The sequence below is a fragment of the Mercenaria mercenaria genome, chromosome 2 (genome assembly GCF_021730395.1).
Source record: "Mercenaria mercenaria strain notata chromosome 2, MADL_Memer_1, whole genome shotgun sequence".
In the NCBI taxonomy this organism is placed as follows: Eukaryota; Metazoa; Mollusca; class Bivalvia; order Venerida; family Veneridae; genus Mercenaria; species Mercenaria mercenaria.
In genome coordinates this window covers 44,598,713-44,624,950 of record NC_069362.1, presented here as the reverse complement: position 1 = coordinate 44,624,950, position 26,238 = coordinate 44,598,713, and the positions used below count along the sequence as shown (strand labels likewise).

Here is a 26,238-nt window from a genome sequence, read left to right as displayed (position 1 = left end):
CATTCAGACCAACTTTCATACAGATCCCATGAAAAATATGGCCTTTAGAGATGTCACAAGGTTTTTCTATTATTTGACCTACTGACCTAGTTTTTGACTGCACGTGACCCAGTTTCGAACTTGACCTAGATATCATCAAGGTGAACGTTCTGACCAATTTTCATGAAGATCTTGTGAAATATATCGTCTCTAGAAAGGTCACAAGGTTTTTCTATTTTTAGACCTACTGACCTAGTTTTTGAGCGCACGTGACCCAGTCTCGAACTTGACCTAGATATCATCAAGATGAACATTCTGACCAATTTTCATGAAGATCTTGTGAAATATATGGCCTCTAGAGAGGTCACAAGGTTTTTCTATTTTTAGACCTCCTGACCTAGTTTTTGACCGCACGTGACCCAGTTTCGAACTTGACCTAGATATCATCAAGGTGAACATTCTGACTAATTTTCATGAAGATCCATTGAAAATTTTGGCCTCTAGAGAGGTCACAAGGTTTTTCTATTTTTAGATTTTTAGAATTTACCAAGATGAACACTCTGACCCATTTTCATAAAGATCCCATAAAAAATGTGACCTCTAGAGATGTCACAAGGAAAAGTTTACGCACGGACGGACGTACGGACGACGGACACCACCGATCACAAAAGCTCACCTTGTCACTTTGTGACAGGTGAGCTAAAAATAAAGAAAGCATGCAAACTGACGTTGGTGAACAGGAAATGGACTATCTGAAATATAAGCTACTCAACCACGTATGATACATTACTAATCTATAACACATCTTCAATCATTTCGCATTTCGTTTTATTAAAAGTTAGAATGGTCAGACATTTCAGAATTTTATGCAAGTCTATTCCCTGGTAGTGGGAATGGGACCAAATTTCAACTTCCGAAATGCATTGAACGAGTGCCATGTGTGCATTTATATTAAACAGTAATGAAAATCATTCAAAAAGATGGAACGCATGCATTATTATCGTGCTTTAAAGAAACATACTACATAAATGGTGTGTGTAAACATGGTGTGTAAACACAAAGGAAAAGGAAGATAGGTATACCTGAGTAAGCTACATAGAAGCATTACAATATCCTCACCTAATTTTTTCTTTTTCTTAGGCTTTTTGTACTGCTTACTAAATGCTTTAATACAAATAAAACACATGTATAAACAGATCAGATATGTGAGCAGCTAATATGGAGTCAGTACACAAGCACTTGTGCATAAATTTTCTCTTCTTCTGGTGTTGAGTACTTATGCTTAGATTTTTCACATCATAAGGTGCTTTTCCTTTCAATACAAACGTTCCAAGTTTGCTCTACAAGGTAATTCTTGAAGTAAGACGGGAACATAATTTTGTATTTCCTATTCATGAACTTAGTTTCATTTTCATTTACTCTATCCAATTAAACACTGCAAAAGGATTTCAAGGGTATCAGAAAGACATATTCAGACAAATTAAGTAAATAAGTATAGAAATTATTTCTTCTTTGGCATAATCTTACATATAAATTGAGTTTTATTTCATCACTTTTTCAAACAAAATTGGCACACTTCCCAAAAATATGGAAGTATACTAATCAAAACTTCTAATGCCCCACTAAGTCGTTATATCTGGTGATATCTTTCTAAAAGTGCATTTATCATGTTTATCAAATAACTCATTTAGACAAATATTTCCTTAATTAATAATGTATTTAGTTCAACAAAATTCAAATTGTGCAGTCATCATTTCATTCATTTTATGACCTCTACCATTTTTCAAATAATCACACAAAAAAAACACATAAAAGTAGTGTTTTTAAAAAACAAGCAAATATCATTTATAAGGATACAGAGGTGTAGATACAGAGGTGTAGATATTGATTTTTCACTGATATGTGGTCAAGTTTCAAATCAACTTTAGATTTATTCCCAAGATATGGCAAGATAAAGAAGTTGTTTTGTTCCTGTCAACATATTGTACATATTTATGTGCATTTTTGTGATTTATAAATTTAAATCGGTTGAGGACGCAAAATAAATAAAATAATACCAATATATCACCTGACTTTAATGAAATTTTCAAATACATATTTAACGTATTTTGGCTAAATATGTGAGAAATTTCAAAAATGTACTATTAGTAATATGAAAGATATTGACAAAGATATTGAAAGGATGTTATGAGTTTTGTTAAGTGTACTTAATGATATGAAACTTTTCAAAATATGGAGAAAAGTAATTTTTTTCTGTTATATGATCTGCATTTTGGGGCATATAATTATTGCCTTTTATCATACAGTCGAAACACGGTATCTTGAACTCCAAGGGATCGAGCGTTTTACTTCAAGATAACCGAAATTTGATTTAAAATGATATTTTGTGCACATGTTTTCGGGACAGGACTTGAAAATGTCTTTGAGATGACCAGAATTTTAGGTATTTTTATAAAGCGAGTTCGAAATATCACGTTTCAACTGTATAAGAAATAAGAAATTTATGGTTTCCGTTTATGAAAGAAGCAATCTTTTACAAACTGAAAAATAAACAATAATTTCAACTGAAACAGTATTACGCAAACCTACTCCCTACCACAACAAACTGATAATATCTGGTACACAACAGCCAATATGGTGTAAAGCTGTGCAGTAATGTAGCACAATATATAATGTATACCGTACCTTTCTGCTGCAGCATTGCTTCAATATGACTGTCTTCGTCCATATATCTGAATAACAGATTAATATCTCATCAAATCTTTCATATTATATTGTAAAGATGAATTTACAACTATTATAAGATTCTTTCACTGGTTGTAGGTGCAGATGGGAATTTCCGGCCTCGAGGGAAACTGTTTAGGCGGTAACAAGGCTCCTGTCAAGTTACCGCGTAAACAGTTACCCGAGAGCCGGATATTCCCATCTGCAGGTTCAGCCAGTGATGGAATCTTTTTCTTGCATACCGTATTCAAGAAATAGATTCTAATACCGGTAATAAAAATAAAATCAAATGAACAGATTTTTTGTTAGAACTATTTCTTATAACTGCGTATTAAAACAAAGCGTGGAAAACCAACGTCCGTAAACAGGAAAGACGTCATGACATTTCAATGACGAACAACAATGTTTAGTTCCGGTTCAGTTTTATCAGTTGCAGCGTAACATTACGAATTTTTGATAAAATAACGCTTTTTGAATCGAGAAATATACAATCAGGAACAAAGAGGAATTGTCAAGGTATTTGATTTTTCATTCCGTTTTATGAAATAAAATATTAATTACTACATGAATCTTCAACATACAGTAGATTTCCGCTATTAAGACCACCCATGGTTCTTTGTAAAACTGGTCTTATTAGCGGTCTGGTCTGATTAGTGGACAAGGCTATACGGGGAAGGTCTGGCAGATAATAACACATTGGAATACAATCAAGACGCAATAATGGCAAACACAGTGTTCAATTTATATGTAGCTTTATTTTCTTTAATTTCTTTAGCCTTAAATACTTGATCACTGTGTTAATCAAAGAATTACGGATCAAACTGTGTATTAATTAAGGACTCACTTAACTGATAATGATTTGAATTTTGTTCAATTAAAGACAATTACAACAATATCAAACCTTTTCAAACTTCACTCTCCGCTGAAATCCCAAACGTATTTACATTAATAACTAGAGCTATCACTAAAGGTGATGAATGTACCCCCCGCATGCACTGACAGTACATTGCAATTTGACGCACACAAGATTGCATAATTATGTGGACTGTATGTATATAGAAGGTATGTATACAGTATAGTAACAAAAAACAAAGTCCCATAACTATGCAGAATATTTATCTAAAAGAATGTAACATGCACCATGCACAACTAGGGTTGGTACTGATCACTTGTGTGAAGTTTCATTAAATTGTGTCAAGGGGATGAGGAGATATGGTGCGCACAAGATTGTGTCTATGTATATAGTATAGTAACAAAAAAAAAAACAAAGTCCCATAACTCAGCAAATTTTTTTTCTGAAAGAACCTAACATGCCCCATGCACAACTACTGTTGTTACTGATCACTTGTGTGAAGTTTCATTAAATTGTGTCAAGGGGATGAGGAGAGATGGTGTGCACACGATTGTGTCTATGTATATAGTATAGTAACAAAAAAACAAAGTCCCATAACTCCGCAAATCTTTTTTCTAAAAGAACCTAACATGCCCCATGCACAACTACTGTTGGTACTGATCACTTTTGTGAAGTTTCATTAAATTGTGTCAAGGGGATGAGGAGAGATTGTGCGCACAAGATTGTGTCTATGTATATAGTATAGTAACAAAAAAACAAAGTCCCATAACCATGCAAATTTTTTTTCTAAAAGAACCTAACATGCCCCATGCACAACTACTGTTGGTACTGATCACTTGTGTGAAGTTTCATTAAATTCTGTCAAGGGGATAAGGAGAGATGGTGCGCACAAGATTGCGTCTACGGACAGACAGACGGACAGACAGACAGACAGACAACCTGAAACCAGTATACCCCCCCTTACAACTTTGTTGTCGGGTGGTACAATAACAAACAAACACCGTTTAGATCTAATTAAATCCGTTTTAATCCAGTCAATTCGATCAGCGGGCATTCGTCTAATTACAAACAAATTAATTATTTCAACAATTTCTTACGTTAAAATAGCGATGTAAAACACCAAACATCTTTAAATAACAATTTCAGACAATCAAACAGTTTGATACGTTGTTTTGATAACGTTTAAAAGACTTGTTAGTTAATGGATAAATACACAATGTACTCGCTTAACGTGTTAACACGATGTCGCAAGTATTAATTCCCGCGGCGATTTGCGGTAACATACAGAAAAATTTGAGTGGTCGTAATAGCGGTGATTAATTAAGTGTTAAAAAATCGAACAGTTCTGAAATTGGTGGTCGAATTAGTGGATTAGCGGTCTGGTCGCATTTTCGGACAAACGACCACTGGTTTTAAGAAGGAGATATTCCGTTCTTTGCAAAATCGGTCGTATTAGCGGTGCGGTCGTAATTTCAGCGTGGTCGTAAGTAGGAATTTTACTGTATATAGTTCGTAATACGTCATCTACAGCACGAGAGTCATCTTACACCCAGGGATGTAAGATGGATTTTTCTAGCACCAGTAAAAATACTGGAAATCCCTGTACAGTTAAATCTGTATTAAGCTGCCAAAGGAGCAACACAATCAGGCTGCTTTAGACAGGTGGCTGCTTTAGACTGTAAAATTCTTTCACTGGTGGTAGGTGCAGATGGGAATATCCGGCTCGAGGGTAACTGTTTACGGCTGTAACGAGGCTCCTGGCGAGTTACCGCTTAAACAGTTACCTGAGAGCCGGATATTTCCATCTGCATCTACCACTAGTGATTGAATCTTTTTCTTGCATGCCATATTCAACAAATAATAGTAAAATTCAAACAAATGATTTTCTTATAGCACTTTTTTCTTAAAGTAGCGTATCAACAAAGCGCGGGAACTTTACGTCCGTAAACAGTAAGTACGTCATGACGTTACAAAGACGGAAACAACGTAATAGTTCCGCTTTTGTTTTATCATCTGCAGTGAAACATTATGTTTTTTTTTCGTAAAATGACATTTTTTGAATCGAGAAATATGTTATAAGGAACAAAGAGAAACTATCAAGGTATTTGATTTTTATTTCGTTTTTCGTAAAACGTTATTATTACTACACAAATCTACTATACAGATGTAGTTCCTTATACGTCATTTACAGCACGAGAGTAATCATACACCCCGGGGTGTAAGATGGAGTTTTCCAGCACCAGTGAAATTACCAGAAATTCCAGTCCGGTATGCAAGAAAAGTTGAAATTAGAACAATAAATTATTTTGGGAAGTTAGCTGACTGGTGTTTAAGGCAAGTGGCAGCTTGATACAGGTGGCCGCTATGTGTATGTACATCACATATTAAAGGTTGAAGATTGCAATTTTCTACTGAAACTGTTGGCAGAATAAGGACCAGATGAGTAAATCTTTATTGTGAAGAATGCACAGAACACATGTATAATTGTGAAAGCAATCTTTATAAAATAGATGAAAAAGCCTTCTTCAGGTGAAGTACTTAGAAGGTGAAGTACTTACTAGATAAACTGTGGATATACAGGTAGCAAAAAAAAATATTAATTGCGATATTATTAAAGAACAAAAATTTTTATGCAGTGGTTGCATGTTCAAATTCTGTCTGACAACAGTTCGCTAGTCTACTTAAAATGTGTGATAACTTCACAGAAAGTAGAAAATTAATGTTGAAGAACAACAGTTTTATCAAAATGCTTAGTCCTGTAATCTATTCTAAGTTAAATAGGTTCAAACTAAATATAGACAGACCTGATTCTATCTTCATCAATACTGTCTACAATTTTACTCCTCTGGTTGACCACATCCATTAACTTCTCCATCAAGTGTTCCTCTTCTTTAATATCTTCTTCTGTCTTTTCTATTAACAATTTTATACAGTCTTGTTACATATTTATTAACCTTCAGTCTGCCGGCGGCAAGTGACTTTGCCTTTGCGACCAGGGCAGACCAAGATCAGCCTGCACGGACATGGTCTGCACTGTTTGCTATTCAGTCAGTAAATTTTCAGTGAACACCCCTTTGAATAATAAATGGAACTACCCAAATTGAATGATAGACCACTCCATTTTACAAATACAGCTGGGTAAAGGTTAATTCAATTAACTGTAAGGTTAGACTGATAATTCATACTTGAAAGGATTGACATATATTCCAACAAGAGCTCGTAGAACACGAAATGTCCCCCTTGATGCATTCAGTAATTGCACGATGAACAGAAATTATTTGGTCACTGTACACAAAAGTTCTAATGTTTCAGGCCAATGTAACCTTGACCTTTGACCTATTGATCTAAAAAGCAATAGGGGTCATCTGCTGGTCATGACCAACTTCCCTATTAAGTTTCGTGATCCTAGGCCCAAGCGTTTTCAAGTTATCATCCGGAAACCATTTAACTATTCCAGGTCAATGTGACCTTGACCTTTGACCTACTGACCTCAAAATCAATAGGGGTCATCTGCTGGTCATGATCAACCTCCCTATCAACTTTCATGATCCTAGGCCCAAGTGTTCTTGAGTTATCATCTGGAAACCATTTAACTGTTCCTGGTCACTATGACCTTGACCTTTGACTTACTGACCTAAATATCAAGAGGGTCATCATCTGCTAGTCATGACCAACCTCCCTATCAAATTTCATGATTCTAGGCCCAAGCATTCTTGAGTTACAATCCAGAAACTGTTAACTGTTTCGGGTCAATGTGACCTTGATCTTTAGCCTACTGACCTCAAAATCAATATGGGTAATCTGCTGATCATGACAAACTTCCCTATCAAGTATTGTGATCCTAGGCCAAAGCATTCTCAAGTTATCGTCCGGAAACCCTGTAACTTTTCTGGGTCCCTGTGACGTTGACCTTCGACTTACTGACCTCAAAATCAATAAGGGTCATCTACTGGTCATGATTAACCTCCCTATCAATATTCATGATCCTAGGCCAAAGCGTTCTTGAGTTATTGTCCAGAAACCATTTAACTGTTCCGGGTCACAGTGACCTTGACCTTTGACCTACTGACCTAAAAATCAATAGGGGTCATCTGCTGGTCATGACCAATCTCCCTGTCAATTTTCATGATCCTAGGCCAAAGCGTTCTTGAGTTATCATATGGAAACTGTCTAACTGTTCCGGGTCACTGTGACCTTGACCTTTGATCTACTGATTTCAAAATCAATAGGGGTCATTTGCTGGTCATGACCAACCTCCCTATCAATTTTCATGATCCTAGGCCCAAGCATTCTTGAGTTATCATCCAGAAACCGTTTAACTGATCCGAGTCACTGTGACCTTGACCTTTGACCTATTGATCTCAAAATCAACAGGGGTCATCTACTTGTTATGACCAACCTCCCTATCAACTTTCATGATCCTAGGCTTAAGCGTTTTTGAGTTATCATCCGGAAACGCACTGGTCTACATACCGACCAACCGACCAGACATCTGCAAAACAATATACCCCTCCTTCTTTGAAGTGGGGGCATAATAAAGCATCTGAGGTGCTACAAATCAGTCCATGGAAAATTTAGGAAATTAGACATTTATAAAACACATGTAACACCTATTTTCAAAATAATCTACATTGTGCAGTGAGACACCAAATTAATTTATCAGTGATTTATCACTTGCTTTTAATACTACATAACTTATGCATGTATAATGAACTATCAACCTCTTCTGATTTTGTTTAATGTGGGAATAATCAATTCTACACTGGCACTAACCTGGTTTGTCTGCAAGTTCCCTCAACTGTTGAACAATCTGTTGTTGTTCCAACTCGAGTTCCTGTTCACGAGAACTGAAAATACAATAACTTATGCCAGTCTTTCTATATTTAGGTTATTTAATATCTTTATGTACAATACAACAACATATTTGAAAGAGTACGCATTTGGAGAAACATACCGTAAAATCTGACAGGCGAGTCCAATGCGTTTTCTGGATAAGAATGAGTCCAAATATATCCAGGATTGAACAAGACAATATTAAATAATCTTTTTATTCTATGCATATTTTTCTTTCAGGAAAAAAGGATAAACAACAAGATGGACACGCTTTTGTCTTCTGAATGTATATAGAAACATTGCATCGAACAATAACTGATGTTGATATTCATGCAGATACTTTTATCAGTCAATGACTTTTATCTCCTTTTTTTTTGGAGATCTGAATCAAAATTGTTGCAACATCCAATATGGAAATATACTGAACAGTCAGAAGGTACAAATGCAAATTGCAGGTTGGACAAGAAAAATTGGTATAAATAAATTAATAATAACAGAATGTTAAATGTCTGAACCCAAGACTTTCTCATGTCACAACCACACACAGGCTTTATGTAGAATGCAACAAAACAAGATAGCAGCAGACTAAAGGTTTGATTGCATCTCTTCATGAGAGGTAATGAAATGAGACGCGCCATGAGAAAACCAACATAGTGCGTTTGCGGCCAGCATGGATCCAGACCAGCCTGCGCATCCGAGCAGTCTGGTCAGAATCCACGCTGTTCGCTTTCAAAGCTTATAGTAATTAGAGAAACTGTTAGTGAACAGCATGGATCCTGACCAGACTGCGCAGATGCGCAGGCTGGTCTGGATCCATGCTGGTTGCAAAGTCACTATGTTGGTTTTGTCATGGCACGGCTCAAATGTGTAATACCTCTAGAAATAACTTACACATAGATATAATCACACTCTGTCCTGACAAGATTGTTTTTCTCGTTGACGAGTTGGAACCAGGCAATCATCAGGTCATCTTCTTCCTCGTCTTTAGCTGTAATACAGAAATATAATGTACTTTAACATTGCAGAACAGGTTAAATCAAAGACTATACCAAGACATTATTATTACATAGTTATTATAATTTATATTAAATACATTATGCTAAACAAAGGCATTCTATACAGGCAAGCTATGCCATGCAAAATGTATATGTCTGATAAATTGATGATATGTGTATATTTGACTGGTTACCATTATTTCCATCATTCTATTCAGCATCCAAGATAATAAAACTAAGATTTCAGACCAGTCTAAAAATGCAAGCATCTGATTGGTTGTTTCTAAGCACAATTTTGAAATTGTCCAATGGCAACATTTCATTCTAAGACTGGTCTCCAAATTCAGTTTTATAGTCTTTATAACCTGATTTAAGTTGATATATAAATGTATGAACTAATATCAGCTGTGCAGCAGTGTGGTTTTTTCTCGTTTTATTTATTCTATGAAACGTTATCTCCTTCAATTTAAAATGTAATCATGGATAAATTCTAAACGAATACTTCAGTAAGACAGCATATTTTTCATGTATGAAGTAGCATTCTGTTTTGTATACTTTTAGGATTTCTTGTAGTCGTTAAAAGTGAAAATTCTTGCTAAACAACCATAGCACTTTTTCAAATGTTGATCATGTGACCTGAAGCTACAATAGTAAATATTTCTTGTAAAATAAAATTATAGTAACATTAACATGGTTAAGCTGTGCTAGCAGTGAAACAATGTTTTGTTAAAAAGCAATGAAAAGCATTAAATGGCATTATAAGAACAAAGCATTATATATATAGCTGAATATAAGCAACTAATGGTACACTGATTTCCTTTACAACTCATAAAACATTATAATTTGAACAAAATAATATTTAAAATGTGCACTAATATTTAGAATGGCTGTGTATATACATTATTCATGTGTAAATACATTATTTGTATGTGTATGTTAACATAACTAATTCAAAATTTACCTTCTTGAGGTAACTGCTGGTATCCTAGTGCATAGATTATAATGAGTTTGACAACCAGTCTCAACATCTAGTTTTTGATTGGTTGTTTCGGAGCACAATTTTGAAATTGACCAATGGAAAGGTTGCGTTCCAAGAATAGTTACATATGTCAACCAAACTTATCTTGTTAATGATTGTCAGCAAAATGTAAATATCAAATAAATCCTGTAAGGTTTCTCTAAATGATATAGTACTGGGTATGTTTGGCAAGAAGCTAGTTCAGTTGCTATTTCACAAGGGCTAATACTGTCTATATCTGGCATATGTCTGGCATGAATGCTGCAGCATAAAATGTGAGGAACAGGATTACATCTGGTGTAAATTAAAATTATTTCAAATGAATTTTTTTTAATATAAGGACTAGCAGAATATAAGAGCTAACTATGCTTGAGCAACAAACAATTTTGTAAAGATTAGTACACTTAAAGCTGAAATTTCCTGTAAACATACACTGGGAGAAGGGTGAGTTTTTTTCTTCAGGTATAAGACTGATGGTTGTTAAATAAAACACCTACTTTCTTCTTCTAATTCTTCCTCTGTCTCTTCAGCAAGTGCTTCAAGGTTATAAATACTTCTTAATCACATTTTATTCTTATTGATATTACAATATGGAAGAAATATAGCATATAGCTGTAGAATCAAAGCAAAACTGTTGAAATGTATCTACATCTCCCGCAAGCTTGTTAAGGAAGGCAATGAATACATAATGGCAATTGGTAATTTCCATGTGATTACTAATTCTTGAATTGCATTTCCGCATTCTTTGGATGATGATGTAGTTTAAATGAGCACATGGCTTTCTGGTATAATGGAGAATGCAGAAATCACATGCGGTGATTAAATAAATAAATTTAATGGAGACTGACTGTAATGGAATGGACATTTACTAACTGTCATACAGGTCCACTACCTTAAACATGATAGTGCATATATTATCATGGATTTGTTGGTTTGTTTTGGGTTTAGATCCACATTTCAACAGTATTTCAGTTATTTAACAGTGGCAATTAAACCTAATCAGTGTTCCTGGATTCTGTACCAGTACTAACCTGTTCTCCACAAGTAACTGCCAACTTCTCCACATGAATCAGAGATGGAAGAAGGCTGATTTCAGACACAATATCTTTCATCAAATTGTCACAGAGAACATACACCTCACCTGGGGATCGAACTCGTGAACGTGCGCTCTGTAGACCTGAGATCTTCATATTGAGCTACGTTGAAGGGCTGATATCAAGAGAGCTGAGACTGATTTTAATTACCGTATAACCCCGTTTAAACGCCCCCGGGGGCGATGCATTTTACGAAAAATTTGATCCAAACAATGTCAGTAACTCGTATAAACGCCCCCCTATTCATCCCAATTCATGCACTGACATAACCCGATACGTGTGTAAAGTCGCGCGCTGAGTGACGTGATCCGAGTTAAATTCGATCAATACTTACACACAGTAGATTTATTTGTGCCATGCCTGTTGACATGTTTAAAAGTTTGTGTTAATAAAGTGTGTTTTTTTTTAAATTCATTTGTATTGTTATGGAATTGTTATTATCTGGATATTATTGTGTTGGATCTAGGACCAATTTTTGAAAGTAAGAATTTTTTATTTTCCCCAAAAAACATGGGGGGGGGGCGTTAATTAGAGGGGGGCGTTAATACGGGGTTATACGGTACATTATGAACTTTGTGAAATTAATAATCAAATTTTCTTCAATCTTCAATCTGAAAACTAGAAAGCCACTGCTTGTGAAAAAGCTATAATTCTTATCTTATCCGTACTAAGATTTTACATTATTAATCAGTATTTGAGATTTCTCTCATTTTTTAATGGTCTTGCCTATAATCTCTAACATTAACCAAGGTGATTCATCAGTTTAGTTAATAATATTATAAAATCTGAAAACTTTTAATCTATAATTCAGAAAATTCATCATTTAATGTATAAAAGTAAATAAAAGTATCTTCACTAAAGGTTTTAAATAAATTAAAATTTGGCAAAAAATTCTACCCTATATAAGGCAATGAAAAAATTAATTAGCAAGCATAAATCTACTGTACTGTACCGTTTCTATCTGAAATGCCCAGACTTTGTGAACTCAACAAATGATGTTGATTTTACATGCTTTGGCTATTTTAATGATGAATTCATACATACATCCCTATTTGCTCAGAATAACTATATCATATGCAGTTCTTGTTAATAACTGGCAAACTGATCTCTCAATATGAAGCAGGAAAAGTGATGGCAGGGGGCAAAACCTTCAGTTTATTACATTGCTAAAATATGAAAATTTTTTTGTGGGATAAGACTTGATTTTGCCAAAGCAGCTTTGTTACAGTCATGTCTTAATTTTGAATTCCTACAGTTCATTTCAGAACTGACTCATTTTCTGCAACTCCTCCACAAGTTCCCAACATGAAAACAAGGTGGAGAGGCTGAGCAACTGACTTTACTTGTTATATTTTCACTGTAAGCTTTAGGTATATTCGTTGTCAGCTAGTGATTTTGAGGAATTATTTTCAAATGATAAACACCTAGGGTGCAGGCCAACTTTGATCACTTTGTTTCTAGCGAGACCTGGCATGTCAAATAAAAACGACACAGTGTAATATTTACAAAAACTGCTACCAAAAAAATCTGAAGTTCTAAACCCTTTTTCTACCATTATTACAAAGTTACATACACAGTCAACTGAAGTGTGGGTTCAGTTAAAAGCAGGACACCTTCCCCTTTGAACAAATATTAAGATAGACTACTAGAGCCTTAAACAACACTTCTAAGAAGACAACAGGATTAATGCACAAGAGCTCTTTTTAACCTTCGTGAGTTTATACTAAAATCTGTGTAAGAATTTTTTCCAGGGTATCGATATCACAAACTGTCTGTTGCTAACAAGTAAACTGTTGAAATAAAATTATGACTCAAGTGTGACAGTTGGGATACTGAATAAAATTTAGTGCCTCGACTTATGTCAAGGCCGACTTATCTGCACACTGTACACCAGGTATCAGATTATTAAACCATTCTGGCCGACTAATCCATGAGTTTATACCTGGTGATAGATTTTTTAACCATTTTGGGTGATCTAAAAGTAGGAGTTGTTTAAGAAGTTCTAGCTGTTGTGAAAAAAGGGTTAGGCCAACTGCTTTTAAATCAGCTATTATCTTAATAACTTCAAAAGACTGTGCTTCGATAATTATAGTTTGTTATAAAGTCACAATTTCTAAACACATTGATAAAAACAGAATACCATTTCATGAAAGTCAGTACCAGATTTTCTTATATTTGTTCTTTCCTTGTGCCCTAGGGTAATAGTCAATAAAATACTGCTATGATATAAAATATTAATTCATTCCCTATAAAAAAAATCTTTAATTTGAAGGTGTTTTGTTTAATCATATACAGATACTCTTAGTGAATAAAAAAAATGACACATGACAAAAACAAATATCTTATTGGAGCTGTTCGTAAAACACATACACCCATCCCCCATGATGGCCTGTTGGACATAACTAAGAGAGTAATTTTTCAGTCTTAGGTATGCTGGGACCTTGAACTCTGGCCAACTAACAATAAGAATCACCTACTGACCATATATAGACAAGTTTGATGGCCAAAAGGTCCAATCATTTTCCAGCCATTGATCAGTAACTAATTTTTTCAGTCTTGACCTTGAACTTTGACCTACTGATACTAACAATAAGGGTCATTAGCTGACCACAGGCACTCATCTATTAAATTTGACAGTCATAAGCCCAAACATTCTTCTCCTATTGATTTGTAACATGTTTTCAATTCTGGCATCATTGTGACCTTGACCTTTGATCTACTGACCACAGGCAATCCTCATGTAAAAGCTGACCACTATAAGCCCAAACCTTATCCAGTTCTTGAACAAAACCTGTTGTCAGTTTTGAAATTTATGTGACTTTGACTTTTGAATTACTGACCCAAAAACTCATAAGGGTCATCTTCTGATCACAGGCATTCATTCCATCAAGCCTGAGGACTGTACGTCATAGTCTCTTCAATTATTCAGAATAAACTCTTTTCAGGCTGAAGGCCACTGTGACCTTGACCTACTAGTCTCTAAAATCACAGGGGTCTTCTACTGACAACAGGCAATCACCCTATGAAGTTTGAACACTTCAGGCACAGCCTTCTCTTCTTGAAAAGTCACTTTGACCATGACCTTCACCTACAAACCCTTTAAAACAAAAGTAGTCATCCACTGACATGCCATAATCCTGCAAAGTTCTACCACTATAAAATTAAAGTCTTCTGCAGTTAATATTCAGAAAGTGTTTTTTAGCCCAAAGGTCACTGTGACCTTGACCGTTCAACTACTGACCCCTTAAATAATGGAGATAACTTTCGAACCACATGTAATTATCCTATAAAATTTGACCATTGTTCTTTAGCTATTGATCAGAAACAAATGTGTCTAACAACCAACGGAACAACAGGCCAACAAACATGAGCGAAACAAAATACACCCCTCTTCTTGGAAGGGGGTAGAAAAAAGTGATTTATCTGTGATACAAGTGAAAATAAATGGTGTTGGGGAGATTTTCTGCCTCCATGCAGTTCAGGGGAAACTAAAAAGTACCCTTCACAATCACCTTATATCCTCCTCTATATCGCAGTCTTTAAAAATAAATATATGACAAAAGAAATAATATTTTATGAGACTTTTTTAATATAACCCTTTTATCAATATATGCAAAAAACTGACATGTTCATAACAGAAAAGATTTTTTTTATAGAAATTTTTAATTCATCAATATGCTAAATAAAGAAGCTAGCACAAAGTTGAAGAGGATGCCTGGAAGTACTTTGTTTTTAAGGGATTTTTTCTGCTAGAAAGAGAAACATTTCCTTGCTGTTAAATATATTTTCAAATTCCTTACAATTTATAGCATGTTAAAAGTTGGCTGTGAAAATGATCTTTGTACAGTATAAATGAGCAGCAAAAGAGCAAAACAAATGAAAGAATGCAACTGAAAGAGCAGAAAGAGTAACTGGAAGAAACACCCACCATTTCTAATAGAGTCCTCTAGTGTACGTCCCTTCAATTCAAGTTGCGTCAGCTTCCTGTCAATCTGCTGTAACTGTGTCTGTATCTGATATGCCGAGATGTGATGCCTGCCTGGTTTAAACTGGAAAACAGATCACAAATATTCTCATTTGTTTTTTATTTTCTCTCTGACATTAAGGTAATTTGCTTCACTATTTTCATAGTAAACTGGTGTCCTGTAAGTAGACTGCTATGACCCTAACTAGACATTCTTTTGTTTGCTTTTGTTGCTGTTCGATATTTGTCACATAGACACCTTTAAGCTTATATGGTGATTTTCCAGCCTTCCGTGGTGGAGAAAGACCTGAGAGGTCTTGCTTGGGCTATATTCACGAAAATAGAAATTTAAGGAAAAACTTAATATCTTAGAAATTTAAGGAAAAACTTAATATCTTAGAAATTTAAGGAAAAACTTAATATCTTAGAAATAATTACTATATCTTAGATGCTTCATGAATTTGGTCCCTGGTCATTATTTAACACACAAGCATGTACCTGGCAGTATAAAACAACCAACTTTCTAGAAACCATCTAGACAGCTTCTTCATGTGGAACAAAATGAGCCACACCATGAGAAAACCAACATAGTGCATTTGCGACCAGCATGGATCAAGACCAGCCTGCGCATCCACGCAGTCTGGTCAGGATCCATGCTGTTCGCTAACAGTTTCTCTAATTGCAATAGGCTTTGAAAGCGAACAGCATAGATCCTGACCAGACTGCGCGTATGCACAGGCTGGTCTGGATCTATGCTGGTCGCAAATGCACTATGTTGGTTTTCTCATGGTGCAGCTCAAATGCAATCCTAATTCTTAATTAGCAAAAATAACCTTACCTGTTCACCCTGAAATATTCTAATAATTTAACAATCAGGGGTGTAACTGTTTTAAGTTATGTAACCTATTTCAGTTACTTTTTCAAGCATTTTATAACCTGTATTAGTTATAAAATATAGTTTACTCAGGTAAGTTATTCAAAAAAAGTCTTTTTGCTGTTCTCACAAAGTGACCTTTGAAGTCAAATTAGTAGCAAACTATGGTTAATCAAATTCTCTTTTAGTCTGAGCATGACCTGATAAGCATAATGGGATAATAATGAGATATTAAGAGTTTTATAACTTTAAAGCTTTTGCATAAAACTTTATCAGCCTTGTGTAAAAAAATTTACTGCAAAGCTGGAAAGATAAAAGGTCAAGGATTCAGGAAATAATTGCATTAGTCTCATTCAAAATGAGGAATTGGCACAGGAGCGCTTTGTAATATTTTATGATAACTGAAACAAGTTATCAAAGTTTAACCAATAACTCAAATGGGTTATAAACTGCGATAACTTGAAACAGTTACACCCCTGACTGTTTAATGGCAAAGAAAAACTAGAAAATGCTTTTGTAAAAAAGCGCATGTCTCCCCAAATGCAAAGTCCTATAGGCAAGAAGTCAATAGGGGTCAGGAGCGAAAGTCAAAGAGACACTGATGGTTGGCTGCAATAGGGATCATCTACTTGGCATGTCCAGTCATCCCGCTAAATTTCAACACTCTTGGCCTAGTGGTTCTCAATTCACTGTTCAGGCTCCTGTGACCTTGACCTTTGATCAAGTGACCTCAAAATAAATAGGGGTCATCTACTCTGCATGTCCAATCATCCTATTAAGTTTCAACATTGTAGGTCAAGTGGTTCTCAAGTTATTTCCAAACAAGAGCACCGCCTTGCGGGTGCTGACGCTCATCTGATTTTTTTTGTATAATAGAAATATTGTCCTACCCATGATTTTCTTAGTCTAAAAAGGGCCATCATTCTTGCAAAAAGCAGGATAGAGTTATGTTTCTTGATGTACAGTGTCCACTTATGATGGTGAAAAACTGTTGCAAGTTTTAAAGCCATAGCTTTGATAGTTTATGAGAAAAGTATACTTAAACATAATACTCCACCAAGAAAATGATTTTCTAAGTCCAAAAGGGGCAATAGTTATTGCAAAAAGCAGGATGGAGTTATGTTGCTTGCTGTACAGGGTCAGCTTATGATGGTGAACAAGTGTTGCAAGTTTCAAAGCAATAGCTTTGATAGTTTAAGAGAAAAAGTTGGCCTAAACATAAAACTTAACCAAGAAATCTGATATTTTCTAAGTCCAAAAGGGGCCATAAATCTTGCAAAAAGCAGGATGGAGTTATGTTTCTTGCTGTACAGGGTCAGCTTATGATGGTGAGCAAGTGTTGCAAGTTTTAAAGCAATAGCTTTGATAGTTTAGGATAAAAGCTGACCTAAACATAAAACTTAACCAAGAAAACTGATTTTCTAAGTCCAAAAGGGGCAATAATTCTTGCAAAAAGCAAGATGGAGTTATGTTTCTTTATGTACAGGGTCTGCTTATGATGGTAAACAAGTATTCCAAGTTTCAAAGCAATAGCTTTGATAGTTTAGGAGAAAAGTTGACCTAAACATAAATCTTAACCAAGAAATCTGATATTTTCTAAGTACAAAAGGGGCCATAAATCTTGCAAAAAGCAAGATGGAGTTATGTTTCTTGCTATACAGGGTCAGCTTATGATGGGGAACAAGTATTCCAAGTTTCAAAGCAATAGCTTTGATAGTTTAGGAGAAAAGCTGACCTAAACATAAAACTTAACCAGGCAACGCCGACGCAGACGCCAACGCCGACAACCGCTCAAGTGATGACAATAACTCATCATTTTTTTTCAAAAAATCAGATGAGCTAAAAATGATTTTACATGAACAGGCCACTGTGACCTTGACCTTTAACTGAGTGACTCCAAAATCAATAGGGGTCATCTACTCTGCATGTTCAATTATCCTATGAAGTTTCAACATTCTGGGTCAAGTGGTTCTCAAGTTATTGATCGGAACTGGTTATCAATGTTCAGGCCCCTGTGACCTTGACCTTTAATGGAGTGACCCCAAAAACAATAGGGGTCATTTACTCTGTATGAACAATCATCCTATGAAGTTTAAACATTCTGGTTCGAGAGGTTCTCAAGTTATTGATTGGAAATGGTTTTCCATGTTCAGGCCCCTGTGGCCTTGACCTTTAACAGAGTGACCCCAAAATCGTTAGTGGTCATCTACTCTGCATGACCAATCATCCTATGAAGTTTCATCATTCTGGGTCAAGTGGTTCTCAAGTTACTGACTGGAAATGGTTTTCAATGTTCAGGCCCCTGTGGCCTTGACCTTTCACAGAGTGACCCCAAAATCGTTAGGGGTCATCTACTCTGCATGTCCAATCATCCTATTAAGTTTCAACATTCTGGGTCAAGTGGTTCTCAAGTTACTGACCGGAAATGGTTTTCAATGTTCAGGCCCCTGTGACCTTGACCTTTAATGGAGTGACCCCAAAATCGATAGGGGTCATCTACTGTGCATGTACAATCATCCTATGAAGTTTCAACATTCTGGGTCAAGTGGTTCTCTAGTTATTGATCGGAAATGGTTTTCAATGTTCAGGCCCCTGTGACCTTGAACTTTGACGGAGTGACCCCAAAATCAATAGGGGTCATCTACTCCTCATGACCAATCCTCCTATGAAGTTTCAACATTCTGGGTCAAGTGGTTCTCTAGTTATTGATCGGAAATGGTTTTCAATGTTCAGGCCCCTGTGACCTTGACCTTTGACAGAGTGACCCCAAAAACAATAGGGGTCGTCTACTCCAGCAGCCCTACAACCCTATAAAGTTTGAAGGTTCTAGGTCAAATGGTTCTCCAGTTATTGCTCGGAAATGAAGTGTGACGTACGGACGGAAGGACGGACGGACAGGGCAAAAACAATATGTCTCCTGTGGGAGACATAATAATTATAACTTACCCCTTCAGTTTTTGGAGGTGGTGGTCTGACTGGCCCATGACTAGTTGGAGATTTTGGACTCGATGGCTGAGTAGCTGGCCTTGGTGGCTTCTTAGGTGCTGGTTTCAATTCTATATCCTCAAATTTAAACTTATGATCAACTGTAATTTTCTTTTTATGAACTTCAGCTGGCTTTTGATTTTCATCAATTTTATCACCTTTGTATTCAATCTTATGTCTTTGTGGTAACTCTATTTTCTGTTCGGCTATGGGTGGCACATACTTATCTGAGATATCTTCTTTTTTCCTTCCAACAGGTGATAAAGCTCGAGACAGATCTAGTGCTGCGTTATTCCTATTTTCATCTCTGCCACGTTTTACTTTTTCTGGATCTACATACCCACCTTGTCTCGCTTCTTTACGTTTATCAGCCTCAATCTTCCATTGTGGAACATTCCCAATATCCGACTTTTCACTCAAAATATCTGCAGACTTAGGTCTTTGCTGATCTTTTTTTCTTTGTTCTAAAGCTCTTTTCCATTCAGGAACATCATCCTCTACTTTAGTAGCAGTCGTAACACTCTTAGTCTCTTCGCCTTTCGTTTTATCACCTATATGGTAAGTCACTACCGTAGTTTTAGTAGTCGTTTTCTTAGTAATATCAACTTTCACATTAGATTCTCTTTTCCCTTCTGAATCAAACAAACTTGAACTCTGGGACACAAATGATGACTTAGGTCTCTGAGGCACTTGTCTACCTTTATTCAAGTCCTTTATCTCCGGCTCGTTTATTTTATCCAACTTCTGTCTTAACCCGTGTTCTTCATGTATAGCACCATTTATTTTAACCATACTTTTGTTTTCTTTATCAGAATTAGCACCAGTAAGTTTACCTTTATTATCACTCTCAACATCGTACTTTTGCCTAACACCTGCCAAACTCTTGAGCAGACCACCAAATACTTCTCTATTCTTTTCCTCATCTTGAGGTCTATTGGGAACAACTATTGCAGCGGTATATTCTGTTTTAGGTCCTTTTATATTAGCCTTTGGAGCTACATGCATTTCACTTGTATCCATTGGACTTGTACTTCTGCCTTTATCTGCAAATTTTGATATTCGATCTTTATGAACCGGGCTTGGGCTTCTAGGTTTTTCTTCAACTAAAGTTCTTGGTGGTTTTGAAGGGGGTATATTTGATTTTATAATTGGTTTATCTTTATCAGTTGCTTTATTTTGTTTATTTGCTGTTCTAGGTGATGTAACAGGTGAAGAGTCCATAGACTGGTTTGAAAAGGGCTGTTTTGGAGGAGAGGATTTCGGCAATCTTGGTGGAGAATTTGCTGGCAAAGGTGGAGGAGATGATGGAGAATCTACCTTGTGTGCACTTACTGATTTACCTACATTGTTTGTTAAATTTAAACTAAACTCAGTTTTGTGTTTATTTGGAGGAGTTTTAGGCCTTGTTAAGTCATTCTTTTTAGTAGTTGGTGGAGATTTTGATTTATGATCAATTTTTCTTGGAGATGCTTTAGGCGAAAGCTTCTCATCTTTTTTCTGAAATCTTTGGACTGGCTTTGGTACATGAGATTCATTATTATCAGTATCCATTTTTTCAATTCTATTTAGTACATTCTGCCTTGGTTTTGCAACTGGAGACACCACTTTATTATCTACAGGCTTACTCTCAAACTTCTTCTTTGTATCACTTATATCCTTTTTATCTCTTTCTTTAATTTTATCAACATTTTTCACATGATCTGTATCACTTAAACTTTTCAAATTCCGTTGATCTAATTCTTTAAATTTATCTGCTAAACCTGTTTTGATTTTTGGCTCTTCTTTCTCTTTAGCACCACCACCATCAAATAATTTATCCTTCTTCTCTAAACCCCTTTTCCAAATTGGAACATCACTATTTACAGCTTGTGTAGTCACTTTTGGTTCAGGTTTAGATTCAGTTTTTACCACAGGTGTCTCGTTAGTTCTTTTACTTTCACTTTCCTTAGCTTTCTGCTGAGCTCGTCTTTGCCAAAAGTCTAAACCATCTTCCTTCGGCACATTTTTATCACCAGCAGAGTCGATTTTTCTATGTTTCGTACTTATTAAATCATTTTTTTCCTCAGCAAGAGGGCTATATGGCTGTCTCTTGAACACTTTACTGGTGGGTGAAAGTTCGCTCTTTCTAAAGCAAGACCTATGGTATAGTTTAGAGTTTTCTATATGTCGTTCAAGGAGGTAGACTTTCTCATGACAAATTGTACACTTATCTCCAATAGATTCCTGTCTCTCTGTCTTAAGCTGTAAACACAAGAGCACCGCCTTGCGGGTGCTGACGCTCATCTGATTTTTTTTGTATAATAGAAATATTGTCCTACCCATGATTTTCTAAGTCTAAAAAGGGCCATCACTCTTGCAAAAAGCAGGATAGAGTTATGTTTCTTGATGTACAGTGTCCACTTATGATGGTGAAAAACTGTTGCAAGTTTTAAAGCAATAGCTTTGATAGTTTATGAGAAAAGTTGACTTAAACATAATATTCAACCAAGAAAATGATTTTTCTAAGTCCAAAAAGGGCAATAATTATTGCAAAAAGCAGGATGGAGTTATGTTGCTTGCTGTACAGGGTCAGCTTATGATGGTGAACAAGAGTTGCAAGTTTTAAAGCAATAGCTTCGATAGTTTAAGAGAAAAAGTTGACCTAAACATAAAACTTAACCAAGAAATCTGATATTTTTTTAAGTCCAAAAGGGGCCATAAATCTTGCAAAAAGCAGGATGGAGTTATGTTTCTTGCTGTACAGGGTCAGCTTATGATGGTGAACAAGTGTTGCAAGTTTTAAAGGAATAGCTTTGATAGTTTAGGATAAAAGCTGACCTAAACATAAAACTTAACCAAGAAAACTGATTTTCTAAGTCCAAAAGGGGCAATAATTCTTGCAAAAAGCAAGATGGAGTTACGTTTCTTGATGTACAGGGTCTGCTTATGATAGTGAACAAGTATTCCAAGTTTCAAAGCAATAGCTTTGATAGTTTAGAAGAAAAGTTGACCTAAACATAAAACTTAACCAAGAAATCTGATATTTTCTAAGTACAAAAGGGGCCATAAATCTTGCAAAAAGCAAGATGGAGTTATGTTTCTTGCTATACAGGGTCAGCTTATGATGGTGAACAAGTATTCCAAGTTTCAAAGCAATAGCTTTGATAGTTTAGGAGAAAAGCTGACCTAAACATAAAACTTAACCAGGCAACGCCGACGCAGACGCCGACGCCGACACCGACGCCGACGCCGACGCCGACAACCGCTCAAGTGATGACAATAACTCATCATTTTTTTTCAAAAAATCAGATGAGCTAAAAATGGAATCAATTTAAAGGTATAACAATAATAAGAGTGGCCAAAGCTAGGGTTAACATACATTATTTATGGTCAGTTTACCGTTATGATTCTTAATGATTCTTAATGCATTTTTTTACATTAAGCACATACAAACTGGATATACTGAAGATTGGATAACATTCTTGTTGGTTTTAGTTTTGCTTATATTTGCTAACAGAGTGAAGGGCCAATCCACATAAATATTTAGCAGCATTAAGTTAAAACCCAACATGAAAATATACAATTTACAGTACACCAATAGTATATGCTGCATCTCTTCAGAAAAGTGGTATGTCTATGCTGTGATATTGATTACAGCCAGGCTGAATAACAGACAAATGAAGCTCATGATCATCAACAAAAATCCTCCATATAGATATTATTCTGTAACTGATCTTTCACAAAAATTCCTTGCAGAAAAATTCCTTGCAGAAAAAAGCACTCAGTAAATTTATCAATCTGAATGAATACTCAAATCAAACAATCCTAAATGAATATTACCTTATTCACATGTTCCTTTTTCAAATTCTGGTCGCTGCTGCTTTTCACGAGTATTTAAAATATATAACAGAAGTCACTTAACCTAACCAGTGTTCCGTGACATTTGTAGCAGTACAGACTTGTTCTCTACAGGTAACTGACAACTTCTCCTCATAAATCAGAGGTAAAGGACGAACGAGTTAGGACTTCAGACATACTGTCTTCTGTCAAATTGACATGAAGAATATACACCTCGCCTAGGAATGGACCTTGCAACCTGACTCATGGCCTAAAACTCTACCTTGTGAGTTAAGTGGGACCAGACCTTTAGTCAGCATCAGCAAACTATTTTACATACCTTTAGAACGAACATACATTATTCTGTCAAATTAAGCAAATAAGAAACACAAATACCTGAGCATTTCCAAGATTTGTTTTTGCAGGAGTAAGTGACTTGTTCACTGGTTGGGTTACGTTGCCTTTTGTCTTTGCAGATTTGTTAAATTTGTTCACTCCAGGTCCACCCACTAAAATGTGAAAAATTATGGGTAAATAATAAGAATTTTGTCGAGTGCAATATGGAAACTTATAACAAGAGTTGTTAAAGGAGATACAGAATAATTCATGAAATGCTGGTGTGAGAGTTATTGCCCTTGTGTCATATGATGTGGGTAATGATGAGCAACAACTATATTAAGCTTGAGCAAATCCATCGAGTAATAACACAAAGTGAAAGAACAAATTAAAACTTAAACCAAGGTTTAAAGGTGTGGATGTGGGCAACGATGCACCTAGGACAGCTCTCTATATACTTTGTATAGTGCGGCTGAAAACAATCAAATTTTAACCAGTTAGCAAAACCAAATTGTTTAACTGGTTAAGAATTATTACGTGTTTCTTTTCTGATTTTAATTTAATATTGATTAATATGGAAGATAATTCCTGTAATACATACACTGTGGTTTATCGTGGAAATAGTTGTAATACTGTGATACGTATGTAACAACGCTCAGTTTATCTGGAACTCTTATTGCTACCATATCTGCTGCCTCAAGGAATGCTGGGATATTCAACTGCTTTTCTGCTACCTCAAAAGCCTGAAAAAGATAAAACAATTTATTTTACTGTTGCTTCAAAGGCCTAAAAATGTATATGATTCTTACACTATGACATATCTTTGCAAAAAACATGTTCCACACTTCAAACTGAAAATGGTAAGTATATAACTTGAAACACGGTAGCTCGAAATCTCAAACTTGATTGTGTCGGAATTCCAGTTATCTCTAACAAAATGTCAAGTCTGTACAGAATTAACATTAGGTGCAAATATGTCCAATTTCTTTTTCTGCATTTATAACTTCAATATCTTTACATTTTGATTTTAATGTTAACCTTTAGCCTACTGGCGGCAAGTGATTTTGCCTTTGTGACACTGGTCGCTATTCAGTCAGTAAATTTTTTTTCTGAACATCCCTTTAAATAATAAGTGGTACTGCCAAAATTGAATGAGGGATCAGTCCATTTTTGAAGTTTAGCAGGGTAAAGGTTAAAGTCAAATTAGACGTACTGATCGAGACTACAGTTATGTAGAAACAAATATTGAAGTTCCATTCAGGTAAAATCAGCTGGTTTTATCTCTCAATTGTTTATGTGGAAAAAATAGTTATAATGCATATAAAAAAAATTGATTTCTTTAAGTACTATTCTTTGAATACAAAAATATGAAAAGTACCTTTCAAATTACTTATTTCTTTCAAAATGTGTTGTCATAATTTTATATACATGTTCATGAATAGCAAGCTATGACAGCACATTAATTAAGTGTAAGTACCAACACAAAGTTACATATTGAAGTCAGATTTCTGTTACCTCAAAGTAAATTGAATGGTCCCTTGGAATTCGGGATACAGAATTTCAACTGTACTCAGCATTATTTTTATCATCATATTTGCTTTCCTAACACAGTAATGCAATGATCATTATTATGTTCCAATTTACAGTTAGGTATTAAATCCATAGTTCTTGGAAAATTTGAAAACTTTTTTATATAGACAGACATTATATAGCTTAAATATACTAACCAGCTGATTGTTGTCAAACACATTTTCCTTCGACAAAGAGTCATAGTCACTGAAAATAAAATGACCAAAATATTATCAATATTGGCAAACTTTGCTCCTAAAACAGAGGATAGATGTATCATGTTACCTTGTCTAGCAGTCACTATTTCATCGGATTGGATTGGGTATCACACCATTTTTCAACAATATTTCATTTATGTCACAATAGTAACTTAACCTAAACGAGTTCTCCTTGATTCTGCACCAGAACAGAACTTGTTCTCTACAAGCAAAAGACAACTTCTTCTTAACATGAATCAAAGGTGCAGACACAACGTCTGTCAAATAGTCATGGAAAAAACACGCCTGTTGATCAAACTTGCAACCCCTCAGTTCATAGCCTTGTGCTCTACCTACTGCAGTAAAACTGTACAAATGCATTTGCAAATAAACAGGCAGCTGGGATGATAAAGAAAGAATTGATTTTATGTGGCCTTACAACTGAACAGCTGTTGGAATAAAAACATGTTATATATAATACAAATTAATATATATTAATAGTGTAAAAACATGACTATTAGCATGTACGCAGAATTTTAGAAATAACTGATAATTAGAATTCTAAAACTTTAAATTGTTTCATTCTGTCAATTCGACAGAGACTAAATTGTCTTTAACTTTTACCCTGCTAAAAAAATTGCATTAATGAACTTGTCCATCTTTCAATTTGGACAGTACCATTAACTGTTAAAAGGGGTGCTTACCAAAAAGATACTGACTGAATGGCGAACAGCGAAGATCATGATCAGACTGTATGGATGTGCAGGCTGATCATGATCTACTCAGGTCACAAAGGCAGAATCAGTCGTGTCCAGCATGATAAGAGTTAAAGGGCTGTAGATTATAATAACCGCTATTTCATGTACTGTGAAATCGTTACATTTTGTGGGCAAACAATCTATGGTTTGGGCCAAAATGGCTATTTCCTGGAGACATGAATTCAGGGATATCAAATGTTAAAGCAAATATACTATAGTTATATCAAGTTAAATCAATGTTCA

General features: G+C 35.4%; 1 protein-coding gene across 7 annotated transcripts in view; it reads right to left on the bottom strand.

Moving 5' to 3' along the window:
- Positions 1–697: 697 nt before the first annotated feature.
- Positions 698–26,238, bottom strand: part of LOC123563834 (MICAL-like protein 1) — a 40,389-nt gene continuing 14,848 nt past the window's right edge. For 5 of the 7 annotated variants that reach the window (XM_053536461.1, XM_053536462.1, XM_053536459.1 and 2 more), the window contains exons 3-12: positions 25,199–25,247; positions 24,073–24,214; positions 23,532–23,644; positions 19,281–21,560; positions 15,425–15,545; positions 9,281–9,377; positions 8,330–8,403; positions 6,361–6,469; positions 2,665–2,711; positions 701–1,143 (exon numbers count right to left, since the gene is read on the bottom strand). In XM_053536461.1, the coding sequence (XP_053392436.1) occupies positions 977–1,143; positions 2,665–2,711; positions 6,361–6,469; positions 8,330–8,403; positions 9,281–9,377; positions 15,425–15,545; positions 19,281–21,560; positions 23,532–23,644; positions 24,073–24,214; positions 25,199–25,247 (3,199 nt within the window). In that variant the 3' untranslated portion in view covers positions 701–976. Of the gene's footprint in view, positions 1,144–2,664; positions 2,712–6,360; positions 6,470–8,329; positions 8,404–9,280; positions 9,378–13,636; positions 13,690–15,424; positions 15,546–19,280; positions 21,561–23,531; positions 23,645–24,072; positions 24,215–25,198; positions 25,248–26,238 lie in introns of those variants that run through there. The other 2 variants (XM_053536463.1, XR_006688878.2) reach the window with 2 other exon arrangements.